This window comes from Trachypithecus francoisi, unplaced genomic scaffold, assembly GCF_009764315.1.
Source record: "Trachypithecus francoisi isolate TF-2019V2 unplaced genomic scaffold, Tfra_2.0 Lachesis_group4, whole genome shotgun sequence".
Lineage (NCBI taxonomy): Eukaryota > Metazoa > Chordata > Mammalia > Primates > Cercopithecidae > Trachypithecus > Trachypithecus francoisi.
In genome coordinates, this window is record NW_022681469.1 from 151,524,696 (window position 1) to 151,538,644 (window position 13,949).

The 13,949-nt window shown below is 34.3% G+C and overlaps 1 protein-coding gene across 1 annotated transcript; it reads right to left on the reverse strand.

Moving 5' to 3' along the window:
* Positions 1–7,283: 7,283 nt before the first annotated feature.
* On the reverse strand, positions 7,284–9,093 carry LOC117073530 (zinc finger protein 138-like). The gene is given in 1 exon segment (XM_033194561.1): positions 7,284–9,093. A coding segment is annotated over 1 exon segment (1,368 nt). The 5' UTR covers positions 9,015–9,093; the 3' UTR covers positions 7,284–7,646.
* Positions 9,094–13,949: the final 4,856 nt, after the last annotated feature.

The window sequence follows — 13,949 nt, forward strand, 5'->3', positions numbered from 1 at the left end:
CTCAGAGGGGAATGTTGGGAAGGAGGTGAGCGATAAAAGACTACAAATTGGGTTAAGTGTACACTGCTCGGGTGATGGGTTTACGAAAATCTCACAAATCACACTAACAAACTTACTCAGCCAGGCACGGTGGCTCACGCCTCTAATCCCAACATTTTGGGAGGCCGAGGTAGGCAGATCACGAGGTCAGGAGTTCGAGACCAGCCTGACCAACATAGTGAAACTCTGTCTCTACTAAAAATACAAAAATTAGCCGGGCATGATAGCTTGCACCTGTAATCTCAGCTGCTCAGGAGGCTGAGGCAGGAGAATCGCTTGAACCCGGGAGGCAGAGGTTGCAGTGAGCCAAGATTGAGCCACTGTACTCCAGCCTTGGTGACACAGCAAGACTCCTCAAAAAAACAAAAAACAAAACAAAAAACACATAAAACTTACTCATGTAACCAAATACCACCTGTTCCCCAAAACCTATGAAAAAAAAAAAGACTGAAACGGACGTCAGGGCTCATCCAGACTCACCTTTCTCATTTTGCAGAAGAGAGGTTGGAGACAGTGTGAATCTCACATAGCCTTTAAGAGATCAACTCCAGACCTAAAATCAGACCCTCTGACCCCAAGCCCAAGTTCTCTTTAGCTATCACTCTGTCTCTTCAAAGAACAAGAAAGAATCAAATTGAGAAAGGGAGTGGTAACACCCACACCCAGATTCTATTCTCCTGGGCACTGTCTTCCCTGTAGGACCTTTTTCATTCCCAGTGCTCATGTTATGTCTAAACCCTGGGAAAATGTGCCCTTTAAATCTCTGTGCACCCCTGGAACTAGCACACATTAAAAGTAATAACAACAGCTTGGGCACACAGGCTTGTACCTGTGGTCCCAGCTAGTTGGGAGAGTGAGGAAGGAGGACATCTTAAGCCCCAGAGTTCTAGGCTGCAGTGACTTAAAAAAATTTAACCTTGGCTGGCGTGGTGGCTCATGCCTGTAATCCCAGCACTTTGGGAGGTCGAGGCGGGCGGATCACGAGGTCAAGCGATTGAGACCAGCCTGGACAACATGGTGAAACTGTCTCTACTAAAAATACAAAAATTAGCTGGGCATGGTGGCACGCGCCTGTAGTCCCAGCTACTCAGTAGACTGAAGCAGAACAATCTTTTGGACTGGGGAGGTGAAGGAGGCAGTGAGCCGAGATCACACCACTGCACTCCAGCCTGGTGACAGAGCAAGACTCCGTCTCAAAAAATAAAAAATTTAAAAAATAAATTCACCTCAAAATCCCAGGAAATCAAAAGAGAAATAGATTAGTTCAAATTAAAAAGCTGCTGCATGGAATCTGATACAATCAACAAAATGAGATAACTAAAAAAATAGAGAAAATATTTGCAGATCATACATGTGACAAGTGGTTAATATCAAAAATACATAAGAAACTCAAATGACTATATGACAAAAGACGATTAAAATGAGTGAAAGTCTTAAATATTTTTCAAGACATACATATGGTCAAGAAATACATTAAAATGCTCAATATCAGTTATTATCAGGGAAAGCAAAACAAAAAATACTGTATAAACTCATTTCTGTTAGAATTACTCATTTTTAAAAATGTGTTAGTCAAGGTGTGAAAAAAATGGCAATGTTTGCACACTGTTGGTTTGAATGTGAATGAGGACAGTCATTATGAAAAACAAAATAAAGCTTTCTCAAAAAAATTAAAATTAAACCACCATATAATTTTATTATTGGTTACATAACCAAAACAAACGAAATCAGAATGAAGAAACATTTGTGCTTGTTTTTTTTTTTTTTTTTTGAGACGGAGTCTTGCTCTGTTGCCCAGGCTGGAGTGCAGTGGCCGGATCTCAGCTCACCGTAAGCTCCGCCTCCTGGGTTTATGCCATTCTCCTGCCTCAGCCTCCCGAGTAGCTGGGACTACAGGCGCCCGCCACCTTGCCCAGCTAGTTTTTTATATTTTTTTTTTAGTAGAGACGCAGTTTCACCACAATAGCCAGGATGGTCTCGATCTCCTGACCTCGTGATCCGCCCGTCTCGGCCTCCCAAAGTGCAGGGATTACAGGCTTGAGCCACTGTACCCGGCCTGTGCTTGTTTTTGCAACACTCTTCATAATTACCAAAATACAGAATCAGTGGTTTCAATATTTAATGAGTAAACAAAGACAATGTGGCATATACAAACAATGGAATACTACTCATCTTTAAAGAAGGAAATTTTATTATTTTCAATCACATGAATTAACCTGGAGGAACACATTATATTTGTTGAAATAAGCCAGGCACAAAGATTATTATTTCATGATTTCACTTACAAAAGGATTCTAAGAAATTTAATCTTATTGAAGTAAAGTGGTGACCACCAGACACCAAGTTATTTAGGAGAAAGGCGGGTTTGAAAAGATGTTGATCAAAAAATACATAATTATAGCTAATAGAGTAAGTTTAAGAGATTTTTTTTTGTACAGCATAGTGACTATAGATCAAAATAAAGTATTTGTAGTTTTGAAAGATGCTGACAATGTCATGTGCTCGTCACAAAAATGTTAACTATGTGAGGTAACTACCTAGAATTAAGCATTTGACGATGTATATATACTTCCAAATATTATGTTTTACAAAATAAATACACATTTCTTTATTACAGATAGTAACAGTATGAAAGGCACTAAAAGGGCAGGTGTTGCTTATAGACTTCTGACTGGCCACTCTGGGAAAACAATAAACAAGTTTGCATAAAAAATAACACAAAATAGTTTAAAAGTTGCCATAATCTCCAAAATTTTTCCAGAGAAAATGACCAAGAAATTGATGACAGGTGAGTAAGAATATAAACTGTACACTGATCTTCACTCACTAAAAAAACACGTAAGAGTGAAATTCCTCTGAGTTGTAATGTCAATATGGACAAGAAATATTCTGAATTTCAAATCCACAGATGTCATTTTATTACTTTGCAACCTTTAACATTCACACTTAAAAATAAAAGATTCAGCAGGGCACAGTGGTTCACGCCTGTGATCCCAGCTCTTTGGGAAGTTAAGGAGGGCGGATCACGAGGTCAGGAGTTCAAGACCAGTCTGGCCAATATGGTGAAACCGCATCTCTACTAAAAATAATTAGCTGGGTGTGGTGACAGGCGCCTGCAGTCCTAGCTACTCGGGAGGCCAAGGCAGGAGAATTGCTTGAACCCAAGAGGCGGAGGTTGCAGTGAGCCGAGATCACACCACTGCACTCCAGCCTGGGTGACAGAGCAAGGTTCCATCTCATAAATAAATAAATAAATAAAGAATTAATTCTGTGTTGTGCTATATCATAGAACATTAAATTTAAAATTCCTCACTTACCACTAATTCTTAATAGTTTAATTTCTAAGATGTATTTTCCAGCAAATATTACATGTGTCACACTTCATGTAAGAATTTAATAAGATTTTCTTTTACAGACAGAGAAAAAATAATGCTAAGTTATTTAATTCTCTCATCTGTGGACAGTGTATGCCTTTTATCTTAATTGATCTGAAAGTTATATTGATAAGCAACCTTTCTAATTAAAACAAATTTTGAGTGCATTAAAAATACCAACTTTCTCATCAAAACCTACAAAGTACCATGTAAAATGACATGGCATGAAGACAACAATGAGAAAACTGTAGCAATCACATAGAAAAAGAAGGAGAAGAGCTGTGATGAATACACAGAAGACACATAATAAGACAAACAAAACTAAAGATAATTAGAGAATAAGAGAAACAGAATTTCTTTAGCTTCACAGCATGGAAAAAATATGTTATCTCCACATGAAGAATCAATCTTATTTCTTCACTATTGATATTTTCCCTCTCCGACTTGAACTTACAAACTATCTCTAGTAGGAATATTTATGGCTTATCATGGAGCATCTGCTACACAGCAAGCCCTGTCATGTTTGTTTGCTGCATTTATATATATATAAAAAATCATGACTTATGAAGCATCCCTAGTTCTTACCTGAACAAATTGGCTCAATAAATATACTTATGTCAATTATAATGAGAACAAAATAAGTTAAAAAATATAGGCTTATGTAGAATTCTCCAATTAAAAGAACAATGTCCTAATTAAATAAAATATAATACACAATTTTGGAAATATATCTAAAAATTGTTTTGTGTGCACTACTAATTTTATAAAAATCGTTATTAGTCAACAGCTCACATAATGAATACCTCATAAACTATAAAAGAAAAAATTATAAGAGACAAGAAAATTATAGGTCTAACATGAGTACTAGGCAAGGAAAACCAGAACATTTTCATGGACAGATTCTGAACCATAAGTCAGAAGATTTTACAGTAATGAATTTTTAAAAAAGCAGAGTATAGATTTACTTTCAGCATTTTTAAGGTTTTCAATTTCAGTTAATAAGTCACCTTATTAAAATTTTGTTTTGTTACAATATTGCTTTGTTCTTGTGAAAATACGTACCAACTCATACTCACACAAACATACTTAACCTGCAATTTTCTTTCACCTAAGGTTTATTTTTAGAGTAACATATGTGCAGAGCTAACTCTATGTAAATCAAAAGTAAAATTCTGTATGTTTGCAGGCAGAGAGAGACCACATGTTCAAAGAAAAATACATAATAAATATTTAAAAATGTATAAACAGAACTCAGAATTTTAAGACTCAGGATTTTATTTATACTTGTAAATAATTTTTATTATATTCATAAAAATGACCCTGTAGTCAATAGCAATTTAATTGTACATTTTAAAGTAAGTAAAAGTGTAGAATGGGTTAGTAATCCAAAAGATAAATGCTAGAGTTGATGGAAACTTCATTTGCCCTGATCTGATTAATAAATTATATGACTGTATCAAAAAATGCCATATATGACATAAATATAAACAGATACTATGTACCCACAAAAATTGAGAAAACTAAGTTTAAATTATCAATAAAAATAAAAATTTAACCAATGGGAACAATATTCATTAATTTATTTGCTGTTTGAAGCAACTGGCAAAAGAAATTATTGGAGATGTTAGTCCATGATGTTATCAAATAGTCTATCATTACTATCTTTGATCTACACCCTTGAGTAAGGTGGGATAGGTTAAAGTTAGTAGCATAATAACACTTCATTGAATGCACAATGGTCTTATCATGTTAAAAATTTTAATTAAAAAATTAACTTTACAATAATCTAAAATTTTAAAGCTCTACTGCATTTTATTACATAAAAGTACGATTAGTAAAATTATATACTAATTTTAACTAAAATTATTTTGTTTGGAGTATAATGCAGAAGTATACCACTCTGAACACTTATCTCATACATCACTCAATATTATAAACACAAAGAGCCTCTCCACTTGGATTTTTATCATGCATCTTACATTGTGATGTCTTTACTCTTCCATAGACAAATTCAAAAATAATATCCACCTAACAAAAAAGAATCTCTCATACCTTTGATGCAGCAATAATTGATCACATGCTTTCACTAGTGAATGCAATAGGAATGAAGAGCATGAAGTTATTTAATTACATCATTACTCACTTTTCATAAATTCTGCAATTTTTTTCAAGGAAAAAAGTATACTTTGAATGTAATTGCAACTCTGCAAAAATATTTCTACTTCTTTTAAAGTTATATACAAATAATTTATCCACCTACTTTAGTTTTAGGTTATTTTGTATACTCAGCACATTTACTTAGTGCAGTGTTTGAAGTGTCAGTGCCTTAGATATTTCTGTGAATTCTTTGATACTTACATACTTATTTTTGAGTTGTTTTTTATATTTACTGCATCTGGAAAAATATAGTTTAGTATGCATCCCCTGGTGTTTTCTAAGCTGTAGTTTTTGAAAAATTTTTGAAATGTATTACATTTGTAGTTTTTCTCCGATATAAATTCCCTGATGTTGAACAAAGTTTGAGCAACTGCTTCTGATACAAAATGTGTACAATAAGATCTGTGATACAAGTAAGGCAGGCACTACAACCCTCTTTATGTTTGTAATGTTTGTCTTCAAAATAAAAACTTTTTTTTTTTACTTTAAAAGCTTATATTGGCTGGGCACAGTGGCTCACACCTGTTATTCCAGCCCTTTGGAGGCAGAGGTGTGTGGATCATTTCAAGTCAGGAGTTCAAGATGAGCCTGGCCAACACAGTAAAACCCTGTCGCTACTACAAAATACAAAAATTAGCCAGGTGTGATGGCACATGCCTATAGTCCCAGCTACTCTGGAGGCCCAAGCAGGAGAATTGCTTGAACCCAGAAGGCAGAGGTTACAGTAAGCCAAGATTGCACCACTGCACTCCAGCCTGGGTGACAGACTATTACATAGTCTCATTTAAAAAAAAAAAGACAAAACACAAAAACAAAAACCTTATACTTTGAGTTTTTGACAGTAATTGCATTTATAATGCTTTTATTAAGCACTAACTCTCTAATGTTGAATAAGATGTAAGCACATATTAACGGCTTTTCCACATTCTTTATATCAGTACAATTTTTTCTGAAGTATAAATGCTTTCCTGTGCAATAAGGTGTAGGAATTAAGGTTTTGCCATATTCTTCACACTTCTGGGAGTTTCCTCCAGTATGGATTATCTTACCTACAATCAAGTGTGACAACCATTTAAAGGCTTTGTCACATTCTTCACATTTTTAGAATTTCTTACCAGTATGATTTCCTTTATGTTTAGAAAAGTTGGAAGGTTTTGTTAAAATCATTATCACATCTCTCTGATTCGTAACATTTTCAGTATCAATTTTCTTATGTTTAGTAAGGTTTGAGAATTGGTTAAAAGTATTTCCACATTCTTCATATTTGTGGGGTTTCTCTCTGATTTGTTTTTCTAAGACAACCAGAGGGGGCACAAAAGAACCAGTGAGTAGGCAAGGGTAGGAGCAAAACTGCAAATGTATTTTTGGTCACCTAGCTTCAGGGAAGAAGGTGGGTAGGGAGAGGTCTGTCGGCCTCCGGCAAAGGAGGCCAAGAGAGTCGCCCGGTGGGGCTCTCGGGCGGGGTTCCTAATGCAGTCCCGACAGGAGTGGGGGGGCTGGGAAGTCTGCGCCGTGTGTCTGCCGGGAGTGGCTTTTCTAGGAGTGAGAGGGCAATAGGCGGGGCATGGGCGTGTCGGGGGGTGTTCCGCAGGTGCCACCAGGTAAATCTTGGTCTCTTCAGATTGACGTCACCTGGTGCATGCCCGGTTGGTCTGCACCTTCCCGGGCACCGGCTGCATTTTCGCGCGTGCGGGAAAAGTTGGTGATGAAGAACCCGGAAGTGCGCCATCCTGCCTCCGTTCGTCCAAACACTCTCCAGTATGAATTTTGTGTAAAAAGGGTTGAAGACTGGTTATTTACCAAATTTTTCACATTTGTGGGGTTTCTCTCCTGCATGAATTTTCTTATGTGTAGGAAGTTTTGAGGATTATAAGTTTTGCCACATTCTTTGAATTTCCAAGGTTTTGCTCCAGTATAAATTCTCTTACATATAGTAAGTGTTGAAACTTGGTTAAAAGCTTTGCCATATTCTTCACATTTGTAGGGTTTCTCTCCAGTTTGAATTTTCTTACGCATAGTAAAGTTTGAGAACTGTTTAAAAGATCTGCCACACTGTTCACATTTTTAGGGTTTCATTCAAGTATGAATGATCTTATGTATAGCAAGTTGTGAGAACTGGTTAAAAGATTTGCCACATTCTTCACATTTGTAGGGTTTCTCTCTAGTATGAATCTTATGTTGAGTAAGGTTTGAGAGTTGGCTAAAATCTTTGCCACATTCCTCACATTTGTAAGGTTTCTCTCCAGTATAAATGATCTTATGAGCAGTAAGCGCTGGGGACTTCTTAAAGACCTTGCCACACTGTTCACATTTGCAGGGTTTCTCTTTACTATGAATTTTCTTATGTCTTGTAAAGTGTGAGGACTGGTTAAAGGCTTTTCCACATTCTTCACATTTGTAGGGTTTCTCTCCAGTATGAATTTTCTTATGTGTACTAAAGATTGAAGATCGGTGAAAAGCTTTTCCACATTCTTGACATTTGTAGAGTTTTTCTCCAGTATGAATTAACTTACGTTCAGTAAGATTTGCGGACAGGTTAAAAGATTTGCCACATTCTTCACATTTGTGGGGTTTCTCTCTGCTATGAATTATCTTATGTGTACTAAGGGTTGAAAACTGGTTAAAGGCTTTGCCACATTCTTCACATTTGTAGGGTTTCTCTCTAGTGTAATTTTTCTTATGTTCAGTAAGTTATGAAGATAGGTTAAAAGTTTTGCCACATTCCTCACATTTGTATGGTTTCTCTCCAGTATGAATTACCTGATATTTAGTAAGGGTTGGGGACTTCTTAAAGACTTTGCCACATTGTTCACATTTGTAGGGTTTCTCTTCAGTGTGAATTATCTTGTGTCTAGTAAGGTGTGAGGACTGGTTAAAGGCTTTGCCACAGTGTGCACATTTATAGGGTTTTTTTCCAGTATGAATAATCTTATGTTTAGTAAGGATTGAGGATTGGTGAAAGGCTTTTCCACATTCTTCACATTTGTAGGGTTTTTCTCCAGTATGAATTTTCTTATGTTTAGAAAGGTTTGTGGACCAGTTAAAGGTTTTTCCACATTCTTCATATTTGTAGAAATTCTCTCTAGTATGAATTCTTTTATGTTGAGTTAGAAGTGAACGCATGCAAAATGATTTGTCACATTCTTTACATCTGAAATGTTTATTTTCAGTACGTCTTATCTTGTGTCTATTTGAATTTGAAAATTTATGAATGACTTTTACATATTTATTACACCGAAATATTTTGCTCGAGGTAGTTTTCAAACATTGGTCAAGTCCATTATAACTTACTTGGTGTCCCTTACACTCATCCAAACTTTTACAGCTTTTTCTTAACTGTAAATTCTTATGTCCATACTCTCCATATCTGCTCAGTGTCACCTTCTGGAAAGAATCCTTTATGTTCTGCTCTAGCCAAAGGTCTTGGGCAAAACAAGAACACATAGCTGAAAGAAACAAAAATAACAAATTACTCTACCTGCTAGACTCAGATGAATATACTTTACAAATTTAACCTATAAAATCATACCAACTACATAAGCAAGACGGCATAGCAAAATACCACAGGTTCTGATTCCTTCATAGATATATAAACGTAACAAAAACATACTGATGAAAACCTATCTGTGCAGAATTAATAAAAGAGTTAAGTGTGTGCAGTGCCCCAGGTTTGCACAATGCAAAGAGCTACACAAAGGGGAGAGAAAAGTCTCTCACATTTACCCAACACAGCTCTTTCTGTTCCCCGATATAACATAGTACCTTTAGAAGTAAACTGCCAACTCGGTTTATTTTTCAAAAGGCAAAAGAAATAATAATATACATATATTTATTTCTGGCTTCTAGGTGCTTTTGCAGACACTGGTTTGTTTCCCGTGATAAAAAGTACTAAAACAAATGGCAGTATACTTTGGAATGACAAAATTTTGAGTCCACTAAGGTCAAAGGTAAATGCTATAGCTACTAAGAGACAGTGAACAGTTGTGGCAAGTGACTACTGACTATTAAGAAGAAACAAGAATGAACTAAAAAAACCCTAAAAAATTTCAGACATGACATATCCTAAGAACAAGTCTGAAAGACTCTCAGAATCTTTAGTCAGACAAATGGTCTTAGACTTTGCCAGGATAAAGTTACATTATAAACACTGACAGGTAGCTTTTTTTAATGTTCAAATTTCAAATAAAGATTACAATGTATACAAACTATTAGGGCAACGTAGCCCTATCAATTATAAAATTTTCACAAAGCAAGCATTAAAAAATAAAGATATGGGCTTGGCATGGTGGCTCATGCCTGTAATTCCAGCACTTTGGGAGGATGAGGCAGATATATGACCTTATGTCAGGAGTTCGAGACCAGCCTGGCCAACACAGAGCGAGATTCTGTCTCAAAAACAAAAACAAAACAAGATGCACAAATATGTTTTAAAATTTTTAAATAAATTGAATAATACTCCATTAGTGTAACAAGAACACAGACAACTATTAAAAATCAGAAAAATGGGAATAACAACAAAACAATGAAAGATATTAAAAAACAGAAATTGTGGAGGCAAAAAATACAAAAAATAACTGAAATACTATAAGATAAAATGATGTAAAAGTGAAAAGGCTCAACAAACTAGAATACATACAAAGATATTTATATAACAAGCACATATATAAGCATAATTTAAAAAGTCACAGACAAGAATCTTGGGAGCTGCAAGATGAAAATAATGTGTCATTTATAAGCATAATCTTATGAGATAACCAGTTAATTTTTCATGAAAGTTTTGCAGGTTAGAAGGAAACTGTGTGATATAATCAAAATCCTGAAGAAAACAGCTGTCAAGTGAGAATAATACCAGCAGCAAAACTGTCCTGCCAAATAAAAACACCTTCCAAAACAACCAAATCCTGAAAAAGTATATTGGCACTGCATTTGCCCTACGTATCGAAGATGTTGAAAGGAGTTTCTTCCACTAAAAATGACACAATGCAAGAAAGCAACACATAATCATATGAAAATACATAACTTTCTGGGAGACATGCACATACACAAAAATGGAATACCTTAGCATTATAATAATAGTGCAGAAAACATTTCTATTTATTCTCTAAAATGTGAACGATAAAAGCATAAAAATTTTTATAAACATCTGCTAACATACCACATAAAAATATGTAATTGGCAACATCACCAACAAAATTGAGAACAAATGTAATGAGAGAACTGTTGAATCCACCTGAAGTTTATTTTTTACCAGGTTAAAATATATTGTTTTATCTTTTAGAGGTTTTATGTAATCTCCAAGGTACAAGAAGAAAAATACCTGTATAGATACACAAAATAAAATAAGACAGAAATGAAAGCATATCAGTAAAAAAATCAAAAAGACACAAAGACAGAAAAAAAGAAAATGAGAACGATATAATGAATTAAACAATAAAATAACATTAGTAAGTCTCAGAAAATTATTTAAATATATATAAAATTAACTTTTGGATCAATGGATACACTTTTTTTTTTTTTTTGAGATGGAGTTTTACTTTTGTCACCCCTTTAGAGAGCAATGGCATGATTTCGACCCACTGCAAACTCAACCTCCCGGTTCAAGCAATTCTCTTGTTTTAGCCTCCCAAGTAGCTGGGATTATAGGCACCCATTACAGGCACTCGATACGTAGGGCAAATGCAGTGCCAATATACTTTTTCAGGATTTGGTTGTTTTGGAAGGTGTTTTTATTTGGCAGGACAGTTTTGCTGCTGGTATTATTCTCACTTGACAGCTGTTTTCTTCAGGATTTTGATTATATCACACAGTTTCCTTCTAACCTGCAAAACTTTTATGAAAAATTAACTGGTTATCTCATAAGATTATGCTTATAAATGACACATTATTTTCATCTTGCCCAGCTAAGTTTTGTATTTTTGGTAGAGATAGATTTTCACCATATTGGCCAGGCTGGTCTCAAACTTCTGACCTCAAGTGGTTCACCTGCCACCAAAGTGCGAGGATTCCACTTGTGAGCTACCATGCCTGGCCTCAATAGACATACTTTCCATCAATAAATCCATAGAAAAAAATTTAAAAACGAACATCCAACTTTTTTTACAAGTCAGTTGAAGTGTCATGATAACAAAAGAATAAAAATGGCAAGATGGATGTAGACACTCCATGCGAATAATAACAAAACAATGGCAGAAGAGGTCAAAATAGTATGACACAAGCTGCATCTTAAGTTAAAGACTATCATGTTATAAAATATACTTTAAAGTCAAAACTCCAAAGAGATTTTTAAAAAAGTATAAAATAATAGATTCATTCACTGGGAACCTATGACAAATTTCTACATATGTGTGTGTGTTTGTGTATCTCACATTAAGGTTCCAAATATATAAAGTATTGAAAGAATGGAGGAAACATATAGAGAGCAATATAATTATAGTAGAGTATTTTAATACCCACTTGCTCTAATAAAAATAAGACAAAATATTAGTAAGGAAAGAGAGGGCTTAAAGGCACTATAAAACAATTAGATTTAACAAAGAGGTATAGAGAATACTCCTTAACAACATTAATGTTACACACTCTTCTCAATAGCTCCTACAACATTCTCCCCAATAGGACACTTGGTAGGCCAAAAAAGAAGTCTTAACAAATTTTTTACAACTGAATTTGTATAGATTACTTTCTATAACAAACACGAAATAAGAGTATACAACAATAGAAAAAAACAAAAAATTCACAAATATATAGATATTAAACAACACACTCTTTAGCATACTCCTGTTCAAAGGTTGAAATAATAAATGTTGTAAATATGTCCATACTGCTCAATGTAATACACAGATTTAATGCAATGTTTTCCAAATTTCTCACTGCATTTTTGAAGAAATAGAAACAGCAACCCCAAAGGTATATATTTGTCAAGAGACAATAAAGTACCAAACAAACTTCAAAAAAAAAAGGAACAATGTTGGAGGCAGAACAGTTCCTGATTTCAAAACATATTACAAAGCTACAGAATTAAAACAATTTGGTATGAGTACAGATGTTAAAAAGTAGACTAATAAAATAGAATGCAACATATATGTAAACTTTCAGATATATGGTCATATGAAGAGTCATATTTATACTCATAATTATCACAGCATTGTTAGTGAAAGCCAATGGGTAAAAGCAATGCAAATTTCTGTCAACAAATCATTCAGTAAACATAATTTATCACTCATTTTTCAAAAACCAGGAAATATTCTAACAACTATAAGGATAGGTCTTGATAACATTATGCAAAATAAAATGAGCCAGCCACACAAAAGATTGTATAAGATATATGAAGCACTTACACTCTTAGAATCAGGAAACAAAACAGTGTTTGAAAACTGCCATGAAATGGAAAAAAATGGGAGTTGTTTAATGTGTAGTGAGATGTAGCTTTGCAAGATAAAAACATCCTAGGGATATGTTGCATAACATTGTCAATATAATTAAGATGACTAAGCTGAATATTTTAAAATACTTGATTGTAAATTTTGTTATGTGTTTTCGACAGGTAAAAATAAACAATATCTAAAAAAAATGTTATGATAGTTTTTAAATTACCTTCAAATCCAAAAGTTTTTTTCTCTCAAACAAACATAATATCGATTCACAAATAAACGGATGTTGAAATTAGGAGAAATTTTTTGACTTCTCACCTAGACAAGATTAAACAACCATTCACAACAAACCAACACCACAAATAAACGAGTTATAAAAAATACAAGGATAATATTCATAGAGGCAAACAGATAATTATATTGGCAGCAGACATACGGCTGATTCATATTTGACTTTGCTCCACACTGTCTTAAATTGTACAGACATAAATACTGTCACACACAATATAACATCAAAATACAATTGATTGGTTTGAGGTGGCACATATCCTAAAATTATCTAACTCAAAGCTATAAAATTGCAGAAGAAAATTAAAACATGGAAGGTAAAACTTATTAGACACCATCAAGTACATCAATATATTCATGAAAGAAATCTTAGAAGAATATTGAAAAATAAAACTAATCCAGAGCTTTCTTGAAGACAAAAATGTCTGAAAACTTTCCAAGTTTTGATGTAATAAAAAAAACTCTAACAAATAATACTTGATTCACAATTATTTGACTTCAAAAACAAGATAAAAATAAAGACTTTCCAAGATAAAAGGTGAGGATGTTTATCACCACTGGAATACTTCTACAAAAAATGTTACATGGTAGCCAAGCACAGTGGCTCATGCCTGTAATTCTACAGCTTTAGGAGGCCATGACAGTCAGATCACTTCAAAGCAGGAGTTGAAGATCAGCCTAAGCAACATAGTAAGACACTGCATATAAAAAAAAGTATGCTAAA